The 23,323-nt window shown below is 43.7% G+C and overlaps 1 protein-coding gene across 6 annotated transcripts in view; it reads left to right on the top strand.

The window, feature by feature from the left end:
- The window catches only part of COMP (cartilage oligomeric matrix protein), a 37,391-nt gene extending 14,225 nt beyond the window's left edge, over positions 1 to 23,166 (top strand). For 3 of the 6 annotated variants that reach the window (XM_056337306.1, XM_056337304.1, XM_056337308.1), the window contains 20 exons: positions 5,419 to 5,521; positions 5,999 to 7,242; positions 9,378 to 9,463; positions 11,663 to 11,714; positions 13,890 to 14,062; positions 15,326 to 15,463; positions 16,278 to 16,355; positions 16,506 to 16,664; positions 17,270 to 17,374; positions 17,537 to 17,644; positions 17,814 to 17,973; positions 19,213 to 19,331; positions 19,770 to 19,822; positions 20,258 to 20,451; positions 20,948 to 21,126; positions 21,267 to 21,315; positions 21,565 to 21,761; positions 21,904 to 22,076; positions 22,239 to 22,378; positions 22,544 to 23,166. In XM_056337306.1, the coding sequence (XP_056193281.1) occupies positions 7,167 to 7,242; positions 9,378 to 9,463; positions 11,663 to 11,714; positions 13,890 to 14,062; positions 15,326 to 15,463; positions 16,278 to 16,355; positions 16,506 to 16,664; positions 17,270 to 17,374; positions 17,537 to 17,644; positions 17,814 to 17,973; positions 19,213 to 19,331; positions 19,770 to 19,822; positions 20,258 to 20,451; positions 20,948 to 21,126; positions 21,267 to 21,315; positions 21,565 to 21,761; positions 21,904 to 22,076; positions 22,239 to 22,378; positions 22,544 to 22,590 (2,286 nt within the window). In that variant the 5' untranslated portion in view covers positions 5,419 to 5,521; positions 5,999 to 7,166 and the 3' untranslated portion in view covers positions 22,591 to 23,166. Of the gene's footprint in view, positions 1 to 1,338; positions 5,522 to 5,998; positions 7,243 to 9,377; positions 9,464 to 11,662; positions 11,715 to 13,889; positions 14,063 to 15,325; positions 15,464 to 16,277; positions 16,356 to 16,505; positions 16,665 to 17,269; positions 17,375 to 17,536; positions 17,645 to 17,813; positions 17,974 to 19,212; positions 19,332 to 19,769; positions 19,823 to 20,257; positions 20,452 to 20,947; positions 21,127 to 21,266; positions 21,316 to 21,564; positions 21,762 to 21,903; positions 22,077 to 22,238; positions 22,379 to 22,543 lie in introns of all 6 variants that reach the window. The other 3 variants (XM_056337307.1, XM_056337303.1, XM_056337305.1) reach the window with 2 other exon arrangements.
- The last annotated feature ends 157 nt before the right edge of the window (positions 23,167 to 23,323 follow it).

Genomic DNA, 23,323 nt, shown 5'->3' with positions numbered 1-23,323 from the left:
CCTTTGATTGGCCTTCTGCCCTCAGTTTTGAACAAAGCATTTCAGTTCCAGGTGTCTTAGTTCTCTTCAGGCAGGATTATGTTGACACAATGTCTCAGGCATTTTGGAAGGGGTCAGCTTATCAGTGTGGAACCCTGGAGTGTGGAATATTTGACAGTGCTGTGACCTTTCTAGAGACAACGTATTAGAGTATTAAAACTCATTGAGCCACTGGGAAGTTTTGGGCTATATTTTAAATGAAGAACAACGTTCAACGTGGTCTTTTAGCCCTGTCTCAGGATAGACCTTGGACCTATATTGTGTCTTTGTCACCAGTCCTGTCACTGGCCTTGTCTCCTGCTGATCCTGAGTCAAGTCCCTGGATGTACCTACTGGTAACCAAGTAATCAAGTAATCTAGGTGACCTGAACAGTCTAGGCTAGCCTCATTCGTACTTCCTGCTGCTCTCTGAGTATTGGAAGTGCACTATCACATCTGTGATGAAACTGAACAGTGTTCTTGCCATGCACTTAGACACTTTTTATGGCCTATAGTTGCTGGATATTTTCTTCTCTTGTAAAAGTACAGCCTTTCTTGCTGATGCTCCTCAGAGTTCCTGTGTCATCGTGTGTCGTTCTCTTAGCCAGTGTGGGCAGAATATGTCACTTCCAGGAAGATCAGCCACTTAGCGTGGTGGTAAGGCTGCCCAGACGATATGTAGTATCGCTTAGTTTAGATGAATGTCTGTGTGCTTTTTTTTATTTTAGTATCTTTCCCTGCCAATGTTTGTGAATGAAGATTCCCCTTCTTCAGAGAAGAAAGACGGTTTAGTTATTACAGTGCTGGCATGAGCTTTGGGCTTCCAGGTTCAATTTACTTGCATGGTGTGACCCAGCTCAAGCTTCAGAGTGATTCAGTTCCATGTCTGTAGAGCAGGATTCTTTCTTCCTCAGAAGAATAATGTGGCAATAAAAAGTCAGGCCATTTAACTCTCTCATGGTTGCTACAAATGGTTATCTTGTTGGGAGTCTCGTTAGAAAGATGAAGAATCAAAAAACCTTGTAGGACAGGAGCTGCTTCCGATTCTTACCGGTAGGTCAGGTCCAGAGGTTCAGGGAGTCTGTCCTGATGGTTTAGAAATTTTTGGACTAGCATCTTTATTTTCCCTCTATTTTTGGTTGGGGGTTAGGAGCTGAGGATAAAACAAAGAGTTTGAATGTGTTCTTGGCTCATCAATGTCTTTTTTTGTGGGATTCCTCCCTCAGACTTTGGAAGGCATCTCTGTGCCTTTTTTCAGAAACCAGTTTGCAGCTATTTTTGTACACTAATGTTATGGTGTTTGTGTTTTGTTGCATTCAGAACTCCAAGAAAATGCCCAGGATAAAAATGATGTTCCCTTGAAAGCCAGCTTTTCATATGCAGTAAGTGTACAAGTCATCAAATTTCTAGAAGCGTTGAAGGAGCAAGCAGGAAAGTTGGACCCTCTGGAACTCTAAGCTTATTTCAAGGAGCGCCATGCTTCTGTGGTGGAAGGCAGTAGCTTCCTTGCAGGAGACGTCCTTATCACAATGTGCCAACTGCTGTGATATCGTGGTTACGGCCCAGCGTTATGTCATTCTGCCTGTTGCCACAGCAAGTTGTGTGACTTGTGTTTTTAGCTCATGTAAATGGCTTTATTAACATTAGTCACATTCCCTTAGTAGGGTAGAAAACAAGAAGAATGAATGGTAAAGTTAGCGTCATGCACAACAGAGCCATGTCCATTCATTTTGCGGGTTGGATTCTCTGACATTGCAGTTTGTCATTGATTAAATGAAAAAAAACATCAAAATACTTACAAAAGGTCTTCTTCAGTGCTTGCTTTCCTGAGGAATTCAAAGTTAGAGACATAAACCAGACTGCAGCAAGTTGTAACTCTTCAAACATGTAACAAACCACAACCTATAATGGATTATTCCATCTTGCAATGAATGAGGTATATGGGGAGGGGATAGGAATGTTCTTACCTATTGACTGATGGATTTTGTGTGTAATATTTGCATTAGGTGTTTGTGTCAAGTAACGAATCTGTCTCCCATAAAGCATTGGTGCTATTCTTTACATTATTTAGTTTTGTTACTTCAGCACTGCAAATAGCTCTAATTAGGTCATTTAGGAATCCTGTTTGTTGAGATTGTGTTTTAGCAACGGATGAAATAAGTATTTGTACATAATCAAGCTGTAAAATCATGTTTTGCAGACTTTTGAAAGTAGGTTTGTTGTTTCGTCTGGAAGGACATAGTAGAAAGGTAGGACAAGGCTGAAGATTCTGCTGGCAGCTAAGCCTCAGACTTCAGCATCCAGTCCTTCTCACAGTGTGTATCTTTGGAATTGGCAAACGTTAGACAATAGCATTCAAAATAAGTACAAGCTGAAAAAAACTGCTGTGAAATTCTGATGTATTGGGCTTCTTACGGATCTACTCATGAGTGAAATGTTTGTTCAACTTCAGTTATAATCTAGCAGTTCACCACAATAGATGATGTGTCTTCTGAGTCATAGTTTATGTATTGTGACAATTAAGAAAAAACACAACTGATGAAGATTTAGTTGAGACTTCAGGACTTTTATTTCTCTTAGAACTAACTGCTGACAGTCTGCAATGACTATGATCGTTTTTCGTCTCCACATTGCTATACTGGTTGTATAAAACTTGGAAGCTGCGTACATTACCAGGCTTTTACAAAAGTATAGAATTGAAACACAAGTTTTCAAATACATAGTGCTAGGTCAAAGAAGGGAGTAATCTGCTCTTTGAGTCCACGGTGAATAAGAAAAGAGGCAAAATAGCATAAATAGCATCCCTTGGAAACATTTTCTAGCAGTGGGAATATAAAACATTGGAAGGCTGCTTAGGGTGGTTGTGGGGTCTCAATTGCTGGAAGTATTTAAGAACAGGGTAGAGAAGTACTTGTGAAGAGTGCTATTAGTACTATTGATCCTGTATTGGGAGGAAAAGGAGACTTTTTTTAAAAAGTCCTCACTGCTCATCTTTTATATACTTTGGTTTCTTACAACCATAAATATATAAGAAACATTGTAAAACACTAAGCATACCATTTCAGAGGGTGTAGATGTTTTTCACTTATTTTTAGAACTTGACCTTACAAGACTGAAAAATAACTTTTTCCTTCTGACTTTTGTCCTTCACTTGGCAAAGATTAGTTAAAAACACAGAGATGGAAAGTATTTTAACTTTAAACTAGTATGAGCTTTTCTTTTTGTTGTTTGTTTGTGTGCTTGTTTCATTTGTGATGTCAACTCCAGTCAGGGAAAAAGGTGTAACTAACCTGGCACTGCACAGAGTGCAGAAAAACTTTAACACTGAAGCCCAAATAAACACTATCTGCTGCTCACCTTTTTTTTTTTTTTTTTTTTTTTTTTCAAATCAGTAATGCTTAAAAAATGATATTGACAAATCTGGAAGATGTTTCCCCATCAAATAACAAGTTCAAATAAATCAGGTACTTTTGAATTTGTCCTTTTCAGACAGACACAGGCATCCAGAAATAATGAACCAAACACTTTCTGATCTGCTACTATGTGTTTAAGCTGTGTTAAAGTAGTGATTTACAGGGATTTCTAGCCCCCAGATCTGAATATAGAAAGGTATAAAATGAGTCCAAAGAAAATAAAGGTAGGAATGACCTCACCTTGTGGAGACACCATGTCTTGCTCAACTACAGAAAGCTCTGTAGAAACTAGCTACATTTTAATTTGTACAGTTATTTTGCTACTGTCAATGAAATGGAAATGATCCCAGAAACTGTTGCAGACTAACGAGAAATGGCTTTGGGTTTCTAGAATAATGTAAAGACTTACTGATCGCTACCTTAATATGCAGAAGACCTGTTTGTTCAGATACATAAAATTAGTGTAATGCAGATTTAATATGCTTTGGTTCATTTCATTTGGAATAAGTCAGCAGTAATAACAAGCAGTACTCTGTCACCATGCTGCCCTACACTAACTGCTGCTGAGGGAAATGAATGTCATTTCTTAGCAGTGAACATTCCTGACTTTACTGAGTTTGAGAACTTGCATCTTTTAAGTACATACTCACAGTTTCCCCTCTTGTGCTGTAACACCTCAGCTAACTGTAAAGTTACTTACAAGTAACGTGCGCTGCCTGTGAGCCAGTTTAATGTACTCTCCAGCCTCCACTAATAAATTTATTATTAGTGACTCTCCTGCAGAGGAGAACAGAGATGGTGACGTATTTGTAGATCATCCACTTTGCAGATTGTCCACATTACCAAAGTCCTCTTTTTCTCATCCCTGTGGAGAGATCCAGGTTTGCTGCTGGTAGCCCTGAATGTTTTAATTACTTTGGGGACTTGCAGCTTGTCAATACAAGGTATTCTTCAGAAGAAAGGGGTTCACTCTTTGCCTTTGCAGTGACTCCAGGAGCTTGGGACATTTCTTTTTTTTAACATCAGTTATTTGGATTCCTTCAGTTCCTAGCAAACCCAAAGAAAATTACCTAACTTCTCTATAATAATGGTTTTGATGAGTTAATTTGGATGTTAAATAATAGGCATATTAGAAAATATAATGAATTTTACACACAATGTGATCACCAGTTTATAGTATTACAAAAGGGCATGTGATTCTGGCAGCTGAAAGTGTTCAGAAAAACACTGAACTCTGTACCAAGGAAGCAGGACTTTTCTGGATAGTGTTTGAGAGCTCTTCCTAGGTACAAATACTGCTCCCTTGCTGGTTGGGGGTCACATTGTTTTACAAGCCAATTTCATGTGGCCTCAGAAATGGTTGTTTCTAGTCAGCCTACAATTTCTTATCAAAAACTGGCAGGTTTTTGGCCCCTGAAAACTTAGAAACACAGAAGTATCCAGTTAGCTGGATACTGGACTTTCAAGCAACTTTTTTATTAGGTGTCTGACTTCAAGGGTTGTTTTCTTTTATGTGGGTTTGTTTGGGTTTATGTCCTGATAGCACTGAGTAATACTTTGCTTAGATAGCAGAAAACATCATTACTGCTCATACATATTTTATTTGCCTTATATTGAATAGTTCCTTTTTTTGTTTCCGTTTCTATTTTTGTAGTACTAGATTTTGATTATCTCATCGTTCTATATGGACATATATTTCTCCATACAAAGCAAAGATGATGTCAGTTGTTTCCGAGGTGACCTCACAAGTGACCCTTGTCCATTCTTCATTCCATTTGAGTTACATTTCTTTCTTTCTCGAGTTTTATTACTTCTCCCTACTTGAAAAAAAAAAACAAACCACCAGATATTTTTTTTTTACATAGTTGGCAAGAACCTTCCTTTATTAACGACCTATCAGGCTTCTGTTGAAGTAATATGCTTTTTCCTTAAAACTCTCTGCTACCATAACAGGTACTAATGGGCTTCCTTGCTTGCCATCTATCAGGGTCCTGGACTGAGCAGTCTGGGAAGTCTGAATGCCTCTCTCACCCCTTGCCAACAGCATCTTCAAACATCAGCTGGATGGACATCAGCTGTCACTGTTTCAGGTGAAAGGCTTGGTCTCTGTGGGATGTGTGACAGGGCATTTTTCATTCACTCCCCATTTGTTGCTATAAAATAAAATTTGTAAATAATATTTCCCAGAACATCACTGCAAAAACCAGTGTATTTTATCTTTAATATAATCGGTTGCCATGGTTTTGATTTGTCCAGAAGTACTCAGAAATGCTAAAACTTGGGAAACTCAGTTGTTCTGAGTTCCAGCTAAACCACTTCAGCTTACCACAAGTATCAAACCCTCAAAGCTGATTTACCTGTGGGTTGACAGCGGGAAGTCACTTGCGGTGTGTAACATGAGATGGCATGTGTGCCAGACAAGCAGAACCATGCAAATACCACCTAGGTAACTCATGCAGATTTACTTTGTTTTCATTATAAATTTGCTTGTTGCAAGAAAGTGTAAAATCTGTCTGCTGCAGCATTCCTGTATAATAAAACTAATAATATTTATTTGCTTACTGTAGCGAACATGCATGCCCACCAGCGCCTGCAAGACTGCACCCAGTTACCTTCGAGAACTGTGCACAGCCACAGGGATAGGAAGTTTCTTCCTGAACATGGGAGGTCTGAGGTCAAAATGAGAAAAAAATCTTTTATGTAAATATCCAAGGATCCTGCTGCTCTAACACTTTTAAGACTGAGCTACTGTTTCCTGGGGCTTTCCTGTTGGTGTCCCCAAGGGTGTTGTATGATCAACATACTGACAGATTTCACAATCAAACAGTGAGAATGTGTGATCAAGAACTTCACTGATCTCCAGACTAACCCTTTTTACAGGTCACAGTTTAACTTGCAATTTCCTTGATGTAGTAGCTTTAAGATTTTCTTTGGGCAGATTTACGTTGGCTGCTCTAGATGGATTTCTCAATCCGCTCTGTGTCTTCTGCTGGAAAGTGCTGGATTGAGACTGACTGATGGAAAATGCTGGATTGAGACTCATTGCTTTGCAGACAAGAAACGACAAAGTTTGCCGTCCTTTCATGCCGTCACTTGTGCACTGTATCCTTCCTTTAAACAAGCCTGGGTGGGGGGTAATAAGAACATCAGCCTCTAAGGGCTCATACATTTGCCCAATCCCTCTCCGAAATAGGATGTGATCGCTCCTCTTTGGAGCTGGAAGATGATTCAATAATTCTGCCCCAAGAGTGAGTGGTGAAGCTGTCTTTTGGGAGTTCAAAGAGCCTTTTCTGAAATTCTAGTGAAGTCCAGATGTCTCATAGCTTTTGTGATCTTGTGAGCAATTTTAGAGGGAAAATCTGTGGCGGATACAGCTATGAATCATCCGTCTATCCTGTGTTCATGAAGAAGAAATAAAAACCCCAATCCAAAAAGAATCCATTTAATTCTGGAATTTTCTGACCTATTTTGGTGCAAGCTGGTCTAAAAAAAAAAAATTAAACTACTCTCCTGATGAGTTTCTCATATTGTTTACTTTTGCAACGTTCTCTGTGGACTAGCAGCCAGAAATGACGTCCACCCTCGTCCAGCATCAGAGAATAAGAACTTCAGAGGAAGGAATGCAACTTCATAAATAGCAAACCACAGACACTAATGGGGAGCAGAGGCAAACCTGCAGGTTAAAAATTCGTTGCAAGAGAAGCCCATACATCCATACTGCCTGGAGATTCAAAGATGATTTCAGCTCAAGCCTTTGTTTTTCTCCTCTTCCTCTCTTGTCCTTTTTCATCATATCAGCAGAGAAGAGCAGGTAAGTAATTTTAATTATGTCTATATTTTTTGGACTTGTATGCTTTCTAGACTCCTACAAAAATTTTGTTTTGCAGAAGGGAATAGGAAAAAGGTAACATTTCAATTGTATCTACTGAAAGCTAAAAACAATGTTTAGGGATTTTGTAGTTTCATATGAAACACGAAGCTTAACTGTTTGAATGTTCAGTCTTACATTTTTCCCCAGTTCCACTCCTGTGTAGTGAAGGTTTTTTTGAGAAAAGCATTTATTCTAGGGCAACTGGAAATTGTGTTGTGTTTTGTAATGACCTGCAAGAGACACATCACATTACATTAATCTGCATTTTTCATGTGATTTAAGTTAAAAAACCAGACCATACAGAATGTCCTATATCAGGATCCTTAGATAGTCTCTGCTTGTGCACACAGAGCTAAGGGAAGCTTTGACTTCTAGGAATGTAGCCATACTAAATTCATTAGAAAAGTTTCACTTCTGTGAACAGCTTGTTAGGGGAATGCTCAACTTGAAGAGCATTCGTGAGATCTGGCAGACCTAGGCTGTGGACCAGAGAGTCAGGTGTTTGCTTGTGGAGACAGAATGAGTCTGTGGAGAAGGACACATAGTAATGCAAATGTCTGCAAGTGCATAGATTTCCTTTGGAAATCGCTCCTGAGTGGTTGAATCATTATTGTGAATTTGAATATTAAAAAAAAACCCAAACTTTTATTTTCATTTACATCTTGCTACTAGGGATGGAAAATTCTTCCCAAGAATAACGGAAGCTGCCTGAAGCCTTCATGCGGAGCTTATTCAAAACCTCTGTTTGAAGTCAGAAATCATGTGCAAGCTCCTTGTTTTCAATAAAATAAGAAACACCACTTTAATTCAGTCTTTCCATCTTAGAATGACACATTTGTGGCTTCAGTTTAGTTCCCAAACCAACATGTATTGGAGACGTTACAAATATTCATGAAGTCCTCTTGGTTCTGTGCAGAGAAGATCCATGAGGCTCTCTGGCTCATTTGTTACGTGAGAATGCCGAAGTTGTTGTACTAAGTCAGTAGCACGAACTCCCATCCTGCCTTCAGCACTGGCAAATTGTTCATGCTCAAGGAGGCAGACCCCTAACTCCGGTTAATTTTCCCCTGGATGCACAGTGCTGTTTGTAGAAGATAATGTTATTTCTCTCTTCATAAAGGATTGCTTGCACTGTAGGCATGGTGTGACTTCTGCTAGGGGCTGGATTAACCTAAGAAAAACTAGAGAAATGAGGTGGTACTTTCTCATGGCAGATAGGAGAATACCAGAGTTGAACTTCGTGTCCAATTGTTTTTAAATGGTTCAAGTTCTCTTAAAACTTACATAATTCTAGAAACAATGAGCTACTTCCATTCATGCTTCTTGAGCAAAGCTGGAGCATAGACTAGATTCTTAGCATGTCACAAACGACTAGGCAAGTCTAGAATGTAGCAGATGGGAGGGAAAAATCATGTTAATCTGCTCTAGGTGACCTTGTAAGATGATTTATATCCTCTGTTCAGCATAGCTTAAACAGGATTTTGCAATGTTGCATGGATGAGCAGATGTATCCTTTGTGTCCCAAAGCCACTACACAGCAATTTGAAACTGCCGCTGTGTGAAAAGAACCCCTCTCCAGCAAGAAAAAAGTTGGTACCTTGAGAACAGGCCCAGCAACGGCTGATGTGCTGGTTTTCCACGTTCAGTGCTTGGCAGCACGTTTGGGATAGACTCAGCAAACAGCTTTACTTTAGTGGTGCCCTTCACAGCAGCTTCCACAGTACTGAATTATTAATTTGCTTCTTTTGGCAGCAAAGCCTTCCTATGTGCGAACTGCAGAGACCGTGCCAGATTAACAGCTACCACAACTGCCAGACTGCCAGGCCAATTTGTTTGCGGAGGGGTAACTGTTACCTACCTGAGAAGCATGGCTGATTATCACTGCCTGTCCCGCCCAGAGCTAATTGTACCCCATGTGCAAGTCGGTTAATTCCAACAATCTTCTAGTTAGGAACTGGCAGAGACTGGTGTGGAGGAGCCTGTGTCTTTAGTATTAAGCTGAAGTTAATAGTATCAGTTGCTTTGTACTGCTAATGGCTCTTCTGTGTTTTTCTCAACCACTTTGGGTTTTTTAGGAGGTGAAGTTGGGCCAGAAATGCTGGAAGAGATGAGAGAAACTAACCGTGTGCTTACAGAAGTTCGAGACTTGTTGAAACAGCAGGTAGGTGAGAAAGGGACCTAATTCCTTCTATGCTGCACAAGAAAGATCTCTGAATCCTCTGCCACACGTGCTGAGTTCTGGAATTGGGGGGGGGCTGCTTCTGGTGTTAAGTGAAATGGGCAATAGAACTATTGCACTGCAAACCAGAGTTGAGAGGTGGTCTCCTAGTCAGATTCATAATTCTGAGATACAGCGGATTCATTTGAATTCCAAATTCTGCTGCTCAGAACTGTGTCTGCTGTAAAACAGTGTACATGGAGCACGAACTCTTAAAAAATAAAGACACGCACACACAGTGGGTATATATTTAACTGAAAAAACAAGTCACTTTTTCCTTGGTTTTGTGCGCTCATGAAATCAGTAAAGAGTCCAAACTTGGAAGATGGAAGAGACCTTTCAGCCATCTATTAGGGTCCTGGAAAGGGAAGTCATATGGAGTCTAAACAAGCTCTGTATTCACTCTTTCCTCTTCTTTTAATCCAAAGCCTTTCTGGCTCTGGTAGTTTCTTAGGGAATTTGGAACTTCTTGGGTGCTTGAGATCTTTTCCCATTTTAACGAGGAGATGGTGGTTTGTCTGGTCAACTCTCTTTTAAGTATAGAAAAAGGTTCCATTCTCCCTTGATCCACTCTGGGAGCTGAGGGCAGCAGCCTCTGCCTGCCAGATAATTGGAATGGCAGACAGGTCCCTGTGCCAGTGCAAACTGGGCGGCCTCTAATCTGCAAAAACATCTGTTGCATGGAGTTACTCTCACATTTCAGGCTGCTGCATAAATACCCAGTGTTTACTAGGAATCAGGTCAGACATGGTTCCTGGCAGCCTCCAGCAATGATTTCCAGTGTTCCCTTCCAGCTTAGCACTGCTTCTCCATACAGGTTTTCTGTTTGTTCTTTCTCTCACTCTTGCCACCTACTTTTTCTTTTTTTTTTTTTATCCATGGCCTTTTTGTCAACAGCACTTTCAAGACAACTCTTCCTCGGAAGACAAACTTGCACATACAACTGGAGAGCCAAGGTGGCAGTTCATAAGTTCTTAATCTATGCAAAGGTTTTCTAAAACTTACTTTTCCTTGATTCAGCATCTTGGGATGCTGGCAATAAGGATGGCAAAAGGCATAACAATAAAAGGCCAGATCGACTCTCCTGAGCCAAGGCCGAAGGATTCTTGGCACAAAAGAACCGCTGATATTCATTAGCAGTGCTCCAAATTCTCTACTCTGCTCTCTGTCACCCACTTCTGATGGGAGATGTTCTGGGGATTTTCGTTAGATCTGTCTCTGCATTAACTATTCAAAATACATGACCCCAGGCGGTGTTGAAGAGAAGAGAGAATCTAAGATAAAAAGAAAGCTTGCCCTTAAAGCTGGGAGCTGGCAGAGAGGCGTGAGTAGAAGCTTTTGTCCAACTGGAATGACAATCGTGAAAACATAAAGCCCACAGGGTGTGGAAGGGTGGTCCTGAGCATCACTTGTAGATAGCCAGTGAGGCTTTTACAGGACAGAAGTCGGCTGGGGTTGCTGTTTAAGATGCTAGGGATAAATGTTAGCTTGAGACTGACACGCTTAGTTGTGCCTGTCCCGTATTCCTTTCTTCACCAAAGGAACAGCATCTTTGCACTGCTTTACTGAAGCAAGCTTGAAGGAATAGGAGCCTGGAGGAGACCAGAGGAAGTCTGGAGGGAGGAGCTTTCATGAACAGATTCTAAATCTCCTCGTGGCAAGGGCATTAAGGCCAAAGAATAACATAAGCAATATCAGATTAGGTTATTCATGTATCTGCAAAAATGGCTCACAGGGGAACCTCCTCCTGACTTGACTTACGCAGTGCCTGGACTGCAGATAAAGCAGACCTCTCTAGGACTGCTAGTTCAGCATCTTCTAGAGTAGAAGAACCAAATGAAGTAGATTCGTGTTTCTCTATGACACTTGTTTCTGTGTATTCAAGTCAAGTGTTTCCTGCATCTGGGACAGAATATTATTATCAAGTTAGCCTGTAGAAACACTACACCAGGGAGTGACTTATGGCAGGGAATACAAGCCACCTCAGCTTCCAGAAAGTCTGCAACACAGATTTTGGGGTACGAGTTAATTTGTTTGTCAATAGCTGTGCAGTCTCACAGAGACACCCTGTTTTCTGACAGTGGGGCTATTAGTTTGCGTGGGAACAAAACTCAGCCTTTGGTGGTTCTTGTTTTCTTCTAGATTAAGGAGATAACATTCCTGAAGAATACAGTCATGGAGTGTGATGCCTGTGGTGAGTTACTGAGCCCAGTCCTATGTTCAGCTGCCTCCTCCAAGTCCTTTGTGCCGTTGTGTCCAAACAAAAGTAAAATGCCACCTGTGACCATCTCCCCAAAGGAAATGGCTTGTTTCACAATTATCCCGAGTGTCACAGGGTAATACTCAGTGATGCTTTTTTCCCCCCACAGCATTCTGCACACATGGACCAGTGTTCCATGCTGTTCTTGTGGTTCAATAGCTGAAGCCGTTACCCCTTCCCTGAGCATGGGGTGCAGAAGTAGCCTTAAAAAGCTTATCTTTCCTTCCAGCAAAACCCAGCATTTGCTTACTTCCACTATTTCTGAAGTAAGCTTTGTTAGTGGTGGTGTGCCATACCACGCTGTACTTCTCAGGGTAGCCGCATTCTAGTGCGGAAAGCTGCCCAACCACATCTCCTAATAAGCCAGCCCATGGCTGATGTTAGAACTGCCTGGGAATGCACACTGGGTATCCTGTGGGATATAGTTGGCTACTCCTGAGCTGCAAGTGGAAGAGAACATCACCCCCAAGAGGCATTGCTGCGCTATTCCTTCCATCCTAGTGCTGCCACCATCCAAGCAGAGGTTTACAGAGGTTTCAGGAAACAGGGTCATAAATTTTCCCATATAAGTCTTGCCCTGTGCTCCCCAATAAATGTGTGGGTTTTTTTCTAGACTGGAATTTACTTCCAGTGTATCTGGCTTTCAGAAAGCATGGTTCTTGGAGATGCTCTATTATTTGCCAGTACACTCAAAGGGTGGAGCAATAACCACTTCTGCATTTGGAGAGATTGTACTTCTGCTGGAAAAGAGATTAGCCAAAGCTTCTGGGACCTGCAGTACACAAATGCATTCATCCACAGCAATTGTTTTAATAATTTGCTCATAAAACTGTCCTGAACTTTCTCTCTGTTACTTGATTTCTGCCTTTCCCACTTGCTGTTCTGCTTTATATGCGTTCTTCTCCTGTACTCCTTACTGTAGAATTTGAGCCTTTTTTAGTCATGCATTGAACAATGTGACTCACAGCAGTTGTGTGCTTCTCTCGTTATTTCTCAGAAAGAGAAGCATGAAGAGAGGAGGCCTTGCTTTTAGTGAAGATTTTGCAGCTGGCGGTGGTGGAGTGTTGGGGTTTGGTTTGTCTTGTTTCAGGTTTTTTATGTTGGGCTTTCAAGCTGGAGAAAGTAGGAGCAAAAAGTGTCCTTGCCACTTGGAGTAGTGGGTGTGGGAGACTCGTGACAATTCTAGATGCTGGGAAAGTTTATTCACAGTCTTGAAAGTTATTCACAGTCAGTAAAGTTCTGCATCTCATACAGATTAATTTTGCAAGTTCTCTTGTGCTGTCCTTATCATGAGGATAAGGACAAAAACCTGGCATTTGGCCTGAAACCTTTAAGGAAGGCTGGTGTGCAGCAGTGTGGGGACAGGCTCGATGTGTTCAGAGTGCTTCTGGATAGGACTACAGTAGCATTTTACATGGGTTACACTTTCCTACACATCACACATAATGCTTTGGGCTTAGATAGACCACATTGCTGTGTTCCAGCCTAGAATGTCTGCATAACAGATTGATTTCTCATCTGTCAGGATGATGTGAGGTTTCCTAGTCCTGTGGAGACAGCAGGTAGCATGTTATGTATAACATTATGGCATGAGAGCCTTCCGTGAGCCTGATGTGAGTGCATTCCTGCTACGAACCAAGCTGACCTGTTTAACATGCCTGCCTTCTACAGCGGAGATTTTGGCTGACAGCCCTCCACAATGCTTCCCAGATTTAAGCCTGTGTGGGTTCTGCTTTAGCCAAATGTCCATGCCACCACTGAGGTGTAGTTATAGAGGAACCAAGGAGAGAACCAATCTCTGTTGGACTCCACAAGCAAGGGCATTACACCAATGAGGAGGGTGGCACAACAAGAGTTTTGGACTGGGAGCTAAGACTTCTGGGGTTGCTTATCTATTTTTTGCCTGCTTTGACTCAGAAATCTGTCAAACTGCTGCTTCTGGCTTCATTTTTGTTTACAAAACAGTGCTACAACTGCTCAGCTCTCAGAAAGGTTGTGAGGAAATGTCTGGGGTGTGAAGCACACTGATATCTTCTGAAACAATGGGACCACCTGATGATAGCCTCTGGCAGAGACAGCTCTGTTCTTAACATTCCTCTTGTCCTGTAGGCATGCACACTGAGGTGACAGGCCCTGTCATCACTGTGACACAGTTTAACAGATGCCTCCCGAACTCCTGCTTCCCTGGAGTGACCTGCACTGAGACTGGCACTGGCTTCCGCTGCGGACCCTGTCCCCCAGGTTATTCAGGCAATGGGTCCCACTGCACAGATATCAATGAGGTAAAACACGAGTAGAACAGGCTGGGAGTTACAAAACTGGCTCGCTCCTGTTGGAGTGTTGCACGTTTATCTTGTAGTTGTAAAGAAAAGTCTTGCAATTCCCTTAGGAGGTGAAGTTCAACAGAAACATCATTTCAATGGAAGGAAGTCTGGATCTCGCCCTCCTTAAGCTCTGTTCCATGTTGGGTTTATATCCAGTCTAGCTAGGCATTTCTTTCTAAAAGATACATGGGCTCCAACAAAATAAATCTTTTCATTTGTGCCACACAGGAAGGCGAGTTTGGAAGACCAGAACAGTCCCTTTTGGTCTTACAATCTTTTGAGCTAAAGGCTGATGAGTTGTTAGAGATAAGATTTATTATGTGTGGAATGGAATCAAAGCTTCCCGAATAGTCCTTTATACAATAAATCTTACCACACTACTTGCTTTACTTCTGCCTTTAAACCTTGTGAGGCAGATACTGTTTAATTTATGTTTTTTTTAGAACGTGTGGCATTCTGTCAAGTTTACTCTCTGCATGTTTGCAAAGTTTTACTCAACCATTATTTCTGCGTGTCCATAAGATTCCTTAGTTCTGTGGTTCCCAGACCATAGTCCTGTGCTCACTGCTTAGTCCACCAAGTAACTCTTAAGTGCCTTGCAAAACCATACAACCTCCATGGCACTTCAGTTCAAAAACCTGCTGAAGTTAAAAGGGTCCATGAGAGATTTTGAGATTGATGATAATCTGTTAGTCACCAAAATGTGGGAACCACTGTATTACTGTAATGCATCTGCTGGTACGGAGCATAAGTATTCAGTGAAAATAATGAAGTGTTGGAGAAAATAAAGCAAGCATTAATAGCAATTTTGGAAAGACTGTTGCTTCCCAGAGAAGTAAACAAACAACTGTTCTTGTCTTTCAAAACCAGTGTAAGAAATTATCCAGTTCTCTGGATTCAGAGACTGCCAGGAAGGAAAGTGTGCAGTGAAGCCAGCTCTTTGCCTGGGCAATTGATGTCACCTAAGAAGAATTAGTCCTGAAAGTTGATTTGTTTTACTTGTCTGCACATACTGGAACTTGGGAGAACAACTGAGATGGGGAAACTGCATTTTCCACTCGCAAGGAAAGCCAGGAACTTCTATGCATTTTTGGTTTATTCTTTAAAAATAAAAGTACAATAGCTGGATCTCACCCAGCAAGGCCTGCTTTGAGCTGCCTTCACAGCTGGCGTGGAACGAGCCTGCCTCACAGTTCTGCACAACCTTTTTCTTGTTTACAGTGCAATGCAAACCCCTGCTTCCCAAAGGTCCAGTGCATTAACACCACCCCTGGCTTCCGCTGCGATCCCTGCCCTCCTGGCTTCACTGGGCAAATGGTCGAAGGGGTTGGACTAGCTTATGCCAGGGCCAACAAACAGGTAAGGCTCAGAAACATTTCTGTATCCTTCAGAAGCCGTTAACTCTTTCCCCTCTGTAATTGTAATGCAAAGGTCTTGGCACCTTCAAAGAAATGGGAGGGAAATGCAAGATGACTGCATTGTGCTGGGGGGGAGCCTGACGCAGTGAGAGGAGGCTTGCCAACGATGTCCCAGCACATCAGCAGCAGTGTGCCCTCTACTCCAAGACCTTACCTCTGCTGAATTTATGCTGGACAGAATGTTACGTCTCTGACACATTTGTGGCTCTGAAGCCAGACTGGAGAATCCTTCGCACTAGGATACAGAAGAGTTTGTGCAGCTACTGCCCGCCCCCCCTGCCCCAACGCTTCCCTGACAGCTGTAGGCAGATTAAAGTAAAAAAAAACAAAACACCCAACCGCCTAGTCTTAGTATGGTTTATAAGAATATATTGCCAAAAGCAGGAACGGCATGTGGCTTGTGTTATTTAGAGAGCTGCTAGCTGGTCATAGGACACAGTCTGTGACCTTCTTGCTCCATTGACTCTCTTCTGTCCTTTTACAGTAAGGAGATACTCTGACAGCTCAGCTCAGAGCTAAGCTATTTTGCCAGGCTAAAATCTCTGGTGACTCTGTAGAGGGTGACCAGCTTGCTGGGGGGTAGGAGTATTGTTGGGATCTGACTGAAGCTGGTCTGAAGGAGAACCTTGAGCTGTGGGTCCTAGCAAGGTGTGACAGGAGCTTTGCTTCTGCATCTAGTGATGCCCTAATCCTCTAATCTGATGTGGTGTCTGTTTAAGAGTGAAGTTAATGTCTATTTTATCATTCCCGGACAGGTCTGTACTGACATCAATGAATGTGAGACAGGTGCTGCCAGAAATTGTGTCCCAAACTCTATCTGCATCAATACACGGGTAAATATTATGGGAAAGCCTCACATGGGTGTCTCTTCCCCAGGCTCTGGGGCCTCTGTTAGCTGTGGCAGTCCAGCCGCTGAGGAAGGTTACAGCAAAGGTTTGCTGGGAATGACGTTCTAGTTAATTCCCTATTGCTTTTTCTTGCAGGGATCCTACAAGTGCGGGGCTTGTAAACCTGGCTTCGTTGGGGATCAGGTCACTGGTTGCAAGAGCCAGACAGTGAGGCGCTGCCCTAATGGTGAAATCAGTCCCTGCCACGAGAAAGCACAGTGCATCGTGGAGCGCGACGGGTCCCTCTCCTGCGTGGTAAGGGCCAAACCTCCCTGCGCCTGGGGGGAACCTCCCTGCGCCTGGGGGCTGCTGGCTCCCCTTTCCCTCGCGCTGTGCTCGCTCTCCTGGGTCTGCCACTGCCCTCTCCTGGAGAGCATGCCTTCCCTGCGCAGCCCTGCTCCCCACCACCACCTGAGCCAGGGCAGGGCCTCTTTCCGTGCTCTCCGGGGAAGCTGGACCGCTCCTGGCACCTCAGATCCACTGTTGTTTGTTTGTTGGGATTTATTTGTTTGCTTGTTTGTTTGTTTTTCCGTGAAGCGCTATATATTTGTCAGTCATGAAACATTACACACGGCTGAGTAGGGAGAGGCACTGTTCAGCAACCTGCTGGAGCCAAGAACTTTTGCTGCTGCATCTGTCTTTATAATCTCAGGAACAAGCACAGAGCTTGTATCTCAGCTATTTAAAATGCTATTTACAGCATCCATCTTTCTTCCAGATAATATTTTTCCTGTAGAGCATTGCGTACCTGAATTTGCAATGCTTTGTGCTGGTTCTCATGGAAAGCCTTCAATTTTGGAGGCATACTGCCATCAGGGGACTCACCAGTAGCCTCATTTTGTTTATCTGCTGTCTTCCAGTGCCTCGTGGGGTGGGCAGGGAACGGCTATGTCTGTGGGAAGGATACGGACATTGATGGAGTCCCTGACGAGAAGCAACGCTGCTCTGACAAAAAGTGCCGCAAGGTAATTGTCTCCTGTTTAGCTGGAAGCAGTGCCTAACCAGAACGGGGCAGTTCTGATTTGAGGGGGGGCCTTGGGTGCTGGTGAGACCCTGCCCAACCTTCAGAACTCAGGCTAAAGGACATGCAGAGCTTCCCAGCAGGCCCTCTGTTGCTTTCCTTTCAGGATAACTGTGTGACTGTCCCCAACTCTGGCCAGGAGGATGCAGACAGGGATGGAATTGGAGATGCCTGTGATGATGATGCTGACGGAGACGGGATATTGAATGCTGAGGTTTGAATTCTCATGTTTAAGCTATTCCATACCTAAGTGTACCCAGAGGTCCTGCAAAACAACTTCTCAGAGCAGCTGGTCACATACCTCAGAACTTTCATCTTTCTTACTCCTTAGTAGCATGCTTGCTGCCAAACGTTTCCCCTCAGCCAGTCCCTCTCTCCCACAGGACAACTGCGTGTACACACGCAATGCAGACCAGCGCAATGCGGACAAGGATAACTTTGGTGATGCCTGTGACAACTGTCGCCAAGTGAAGAACAATGATCAACGGGACATTGATGGCGATGGGAAGGGAGACGAGTGTGACGATGACATGGACGGAGATGGTAAGAGCTGCTGGAGGGCATCCTCAGAGAGGAGCAGATGTACTGACCTAAGAACCAGAGAGCTATCCAGCACCCAGCTGGAGAGCCTTGTGGCAGGTGCCAGCCTTCAGAGGCTTCAGCTCTACAGGAGCGGAACTAATTTCTGATGGGATGAAGCACAGCTCAGCTCTTCAGATGCCAAGATCAACCCAGCATCCTTCACAGTTCAGCTCTTGCAGGGTTTAAAGATTGATCATCAGGATGGTGCTAACAATTTTTTATTAGCACAATCACATCAAACCTGTGTCAGACTTAAGAAAGATGTACCATGCAAACTGATCTGAGTCCAGACAAGGACACTACTTTGTGCTGCAATTTAAACTTATGAAGAAGTATGGGAATACCAGAGTTGTTAGCAGCTATTGGCTCAAGGCAGTATGTGTCAGAGGTGTCTTCTGGGGCAAAAAAACACCTAGCTGGCTTTGAAAACAGTCTGTGCACTACTGATGCTGTATTTGCACAAAGCCTGCTTTCAAAAGCCAGAAATCAAAACTGCTGCTGGTCTGAGATGTACTTATTTGTTTACAGAGTATTTCCAGTGCATCTAGGGCTGCTTGGGTCTGGCTACATCCTGCCAAGTAGCTCCCTGCTGGCATGACTTGCTGGTGTAGTAGGTAAATGCAGAGGAGTAGGAAGCGAAGTCATACAGGTTGCCAATTAGATTGTTCCTGTCCTGTCTCGGGCCTTGAGAAGGCACCGTCTACATCTTCCATGTCAAATAGCCAAGATTAACCTTGATTAACCTTGACTTATAATTATATAGACATCTGCTTTACAGAGGAAAAGACAGTCTTGGTTCAGGGAACTGCAGACAGCTTCATCTTCCTTGGCCACTCATTCCTCCACAGATAGGATCCCAGTTTGGAGCCATGTTCTTCAGTTCTTTGGCTTTCCCCAGGGAATGCAGGCAAGGACATTTCCTCTCAGGGCCATGTGCAACAGCACGCTCAGATCACATGCGCTCCATCACAATGCAGTCTGGTGGAGCATGTTTTAAGATCAGTTGCTGCTGATCTCTTCTGTCCTCCGTAACTGCTAGATGTAATTTAAACTGTGTAAAGTATACACAAAAATTGAAATTGCTTTATTACATGAATTCAGCTGTCCTAGATTTTTGCCATCTCTTAGACCCAAGAGATCTGGCTGCGTAGAGCTTACTAGCCCTGTTGCCTTGATGGGTCCCCTTCACATGTTTTACAGGAATCAAAAACCCAATGGACAACTGCAGAAGAGTTCCTAACCCTGACCAAAAAGATAGCGATGGTGACGGAGTAGGAGATGTGTGTGACAGCTGCCCAACAGTCAGTAACCCGGACCAGGTAAGTAAGCACTTCCCATTTTGCAGTCTTAGGGGTTCATTTTTCTCACTGAAGACAGTATCGTCTGCCTCAGACGTGCGTACCTGGTAACTCACCCAAGATGGCCTCTTGCCAATTTTAGCTGCCAGCCTGCAGTACAAAAGGTACAGCCCCCCCCGGGATCACACATCCTGGCATGTGGAAGCATAACTCGGAGAGGAAGTGCTGCACTCTGGACGTCTCTCTTCCTACCCCATTCATCTGTGTTTAGAAATAGCGCTGCTTGAATTCATCAGGGCAGCTTGTAAATCCTGCAGAAGGAACTCTCCCACTGTTGCCAGCTCTGTCCTCAATCAGAATGGCTATGGCACTGAGGCTAACACCTCTCTGCTCTCTTTACTGCCTAATCCTCCTCTTGATCTATGGAAAGTGTAAATTATTATTGCTTTTTTTTCCTAGAAAGATACCGATCACGATCTAGTGGGAGACGTCTGTGACACCAACCAGGACAGGTGAGAGCTAGCTGCAAAAATTACGCTTAGGTTGCATGAAATCTTGGGGATGGAGGGAGAAGGTGGCATGCGTTGGCAACGCTGTGACAGCCTGGCTTGCCTTATCCGATAAAAAGAGAGGTTAAGGGAGGTGGAATTTTCTTCAGACCTCAGGAACTTGCCAGTACGTCCGAAAGCTCACGGAGGTAAGCTTGCTGGCAGCAGGCTTGCTTGTCGTTAGCTGCCGCTTGCAGATTTGTTCATATGCTACACATACAGCAGGAATATTTCTGATCTGTTGCTGGTATAACTGATAGCTTAAGACTTCCATAAGGCTAAAATCACCAGCTGCTGTTACTGTTGAGGATCCCAGCTCCTAGAAAGGTGCTGCATGCCTTTTTTTTTTTTAAAAGCACGTGCCAGCAGATAATCTTTCCCTGTAATTTTCTCCGTCAGTGATGGGGACGGCCACCAAGATTCACGGGATAACTGCCCATCAGTGCCCAACAGCTCCCAGGTGGACACAGACAACGATGGGCTGGGAGATGAATGTGACGATGACGACGACGATGATGGGATTCCAGATGAGAGACCTCCAGGTCCTGACAACTGCCGGCTTGTCCCTAACCCTGGCCAAGAAGACTCAGATGGTAAGGGAAATGGATGCACATCAGCTCTGCCTGGGGGAGGGGTCCATTCCTGGTGGCCAATGCCTTTCGGTTTGACCTCTAGAGCTAGAGAGGAGTTCAGAATTTTAAGCACTTTAGACTTTAGAATTTAGACTTTAGACAAAAAGCATTAAGACTTTAGAATTAAGCATAGACTCGAGACAGTCCCACATCGTTTTCAGATGTCCAATAACCCTGACACCAGCACTGTATTTGGGAGAAGTTCTCTTCCCAAAGTGTCTACAATTTGAGGTCTTTCTTCTGTTCACAACACGTCTGCAAGCAAGAGAAGCCTCAGAGTTACTTTGCAACTGAGTTAAAGGAAGTTGTACCGGTGCTCTGAACACCTCCTAACCTTGCATAGACATGGCTACCTTAAACTGTGCTAGCCAAAGGCTAGCTGAGTAAGACTTGGGTACAAGGGGTAGGAGAAATTTGTGAAAGCTTGTGACTCCCTTTTCTCTTCCTGTGCTCTCAGGTGATGGCGTGGGAAACCTTTGTGAAGATGACTTTGACAGAGACATGGTGATTGACAGAATCGATGTGTGCCCAGAGAACGCAGAAGTGACACTCACAGACTTCCGGGCCTTCCAGACAGTTGTGCTGGACCCTGAGGGCGACGCACAGATTGACCCCAACTGGATTGTCCTCAACCAGGTAGGAGCCTGCTCCAGGATGGGCTACTGGCTCCAGTGGGAACAAGCCTGTACCAAACAAGCCTCTCCCCTGGTCACTTAACAAAAGTTAAGGTAGTAGGTCTGGAACTACACTAACGAGTCAACATTCTTCTTTCTTAGGGCATGGAAATTGTCCAGACCATGAACAGCGATCCTGGCCTGGCTGTAGGTGAGGCACTTAGTATTGTCCTGTTGGAAAATTATCACTTATTAACTGCATACTTCTCGGTACAGCTTTTACAAATACTTCAGACCCTACTTGATGATTCCATCTACCTCCTGGGCAAATATTTTCTGTAGTAGGCAGAGTCTCCAGATTTGGCATAGCAAAATCCATCTCCCCCATCTGAACCCAGAAAGAAATGGATCTACATTTTGTCTTAGAACACAAAGTATTTGTCTTTCCTACCACTTACAGGTTACACGGCATTCAATGGAGTGGACTTTGAGGGCACATTCCACGTCAACACTGCCACAGATGATGACTACGCTGGCTTCATATTTGGTTACCAGGACAGTTCCAGCTTTTACGTGGTCATGTGGAAGCAGATGGAACAGACATATTGGCAGGCAAACCCCTTCCGAGCAGTAGCAGAACCTGGAATTCAACTGAAGGTATAGAAGCCACTGAAAAAGAATTCAGTAGTGGATTCTGGCCTTTCCCTTAGCTGTGCTGCTCAGACACACACAGCGGGGCATGAGCTGTAGTCAGTCAATCCTTTATCTGCACATTTTACTGGTCTCTTCCCTGTCTTAGGCAGTGAAGTCTAAAACAGGCCCCGGTGAGTATCTCCGCAACTCTCTCTGGCACACCGGAGACACCACGGACCAGGTCAAACTGCTGTGGAAAGACCCTCGTAATTCTGGCTGGAAGGACAAGACATCTTACCGCTGGTTCCTGCAGCATCGGCCGCAAGTTGGCTACATCAGGTGAGGGGTTTACCTTTGCACGGCTGAGCGCAAGTTTCACACGCAAAAGCAGCATCTCTGGTGCAGTCCTGTGGTAAAGGGAGAGTGTCTGACCGAGGGATGATTTCTACAAGGGTGCATCAGTCTTCTGTTCCTGTCCTACATGTGCTTGTTCTCCCCTAGAGCTCGCTTCTATGAAGGCCCTGAAGTAGTAGCAGACACTGGAGTTGTCCTTGATACAACCATGCGAGGAGGACGCCTGGGAGTCTTCTGCTTCTCCCAAGAGAACATTATTTGGTCAAACCTGCGTTATCGCTGCAATGGTGAGTTAGTTTGGAAAGTCAGGTGCAGAAGTTTTTGCCGTTGTGCTTTCCAGACGTTCACTAGTTCATGGATAGCCTACACGTACATCTGCAACATAGCTTACAGTATTTTTCATTTCTGGTTCTACTTCTAATCTCGATTTGCTTTAATCTCGTCCTCCTCAGACACCATTCCAGAAGACTATGAAACATTTAGAGTTCAGCAAGACTAACCTCAGATTTAAACGTCTGTCCAGCCCAACTTGCTTTAAAAACTGTACTCAGCTGCCCCACTATTGCTCTGGTATGAAGAACTGTAAGTAACGTACCACTGCCCTCCGCACAGCACCACGTGCCAACGCATTATCTGGCATCTTTCCTACAACAGCAACTTTCTTTAAACGCTACGAAAAGCTATTGGAACGGCAGAGGTGTAGGCAGCAAGTGTGAACAGAAGCCCGTGCTGCTGTAAACACTAGTTTTCTACGCTACATGGAAAAAGATGTGCTGAGAAGCTACCTGTAGTAGCCGGAATTGTTCGAGTAAGTTTAGTGTGGCTGATTCCCAGGAATCTCTTCCCTACTCCAAGGCTCTCTCGAGTGTGAATGTTGTTTTCCATTTTGAGACCTACTGCAAAGCAAACCCAGCACTAGTCTGAAAAGGACACAGAGAGCAGCCTGTGTACGACTTGCTCACAAAAGATGAAAAAAAAAAAAAAGCACTTTAAGGAGAGTATCTTTGTTCTGGAATGTTGGATAATAAATACTTGGAATGTTGGATAATAAATACTAGACTTCTCCTTGGTCACATGCATGTTGCTTTTTCCTCTTCTGAAACTTTTCCGGTACAGATGTGTAACAGAGAAGCTCTCAGAAGCTGAAAGTGATAGCACAGCTAGAGAGCCCTCGGCTGAATCAACATTTCCGTTCACAGCGCACACGCACGGGCCGCTTTGTCATTCAAGAC

This window comes from Falco biarmicus, chromosome 4, assembly GCF_023638135.1.
Source record: "Falco biarmicus isolate bFalBia1 chromosome 4, bFalBia1.pri, whole genome shotgun sequence".
NCBI classification, from domain to species: Eukaryota; Metazoa; Chordata; class Aves; order Falconiformes; family Falconidae; genus Falco; species Falco biarmicus.
Note: the sequence above shows the minus strand (reverse complement) of the source record. Positions and strands in the feature narration are given on the sequence as shown.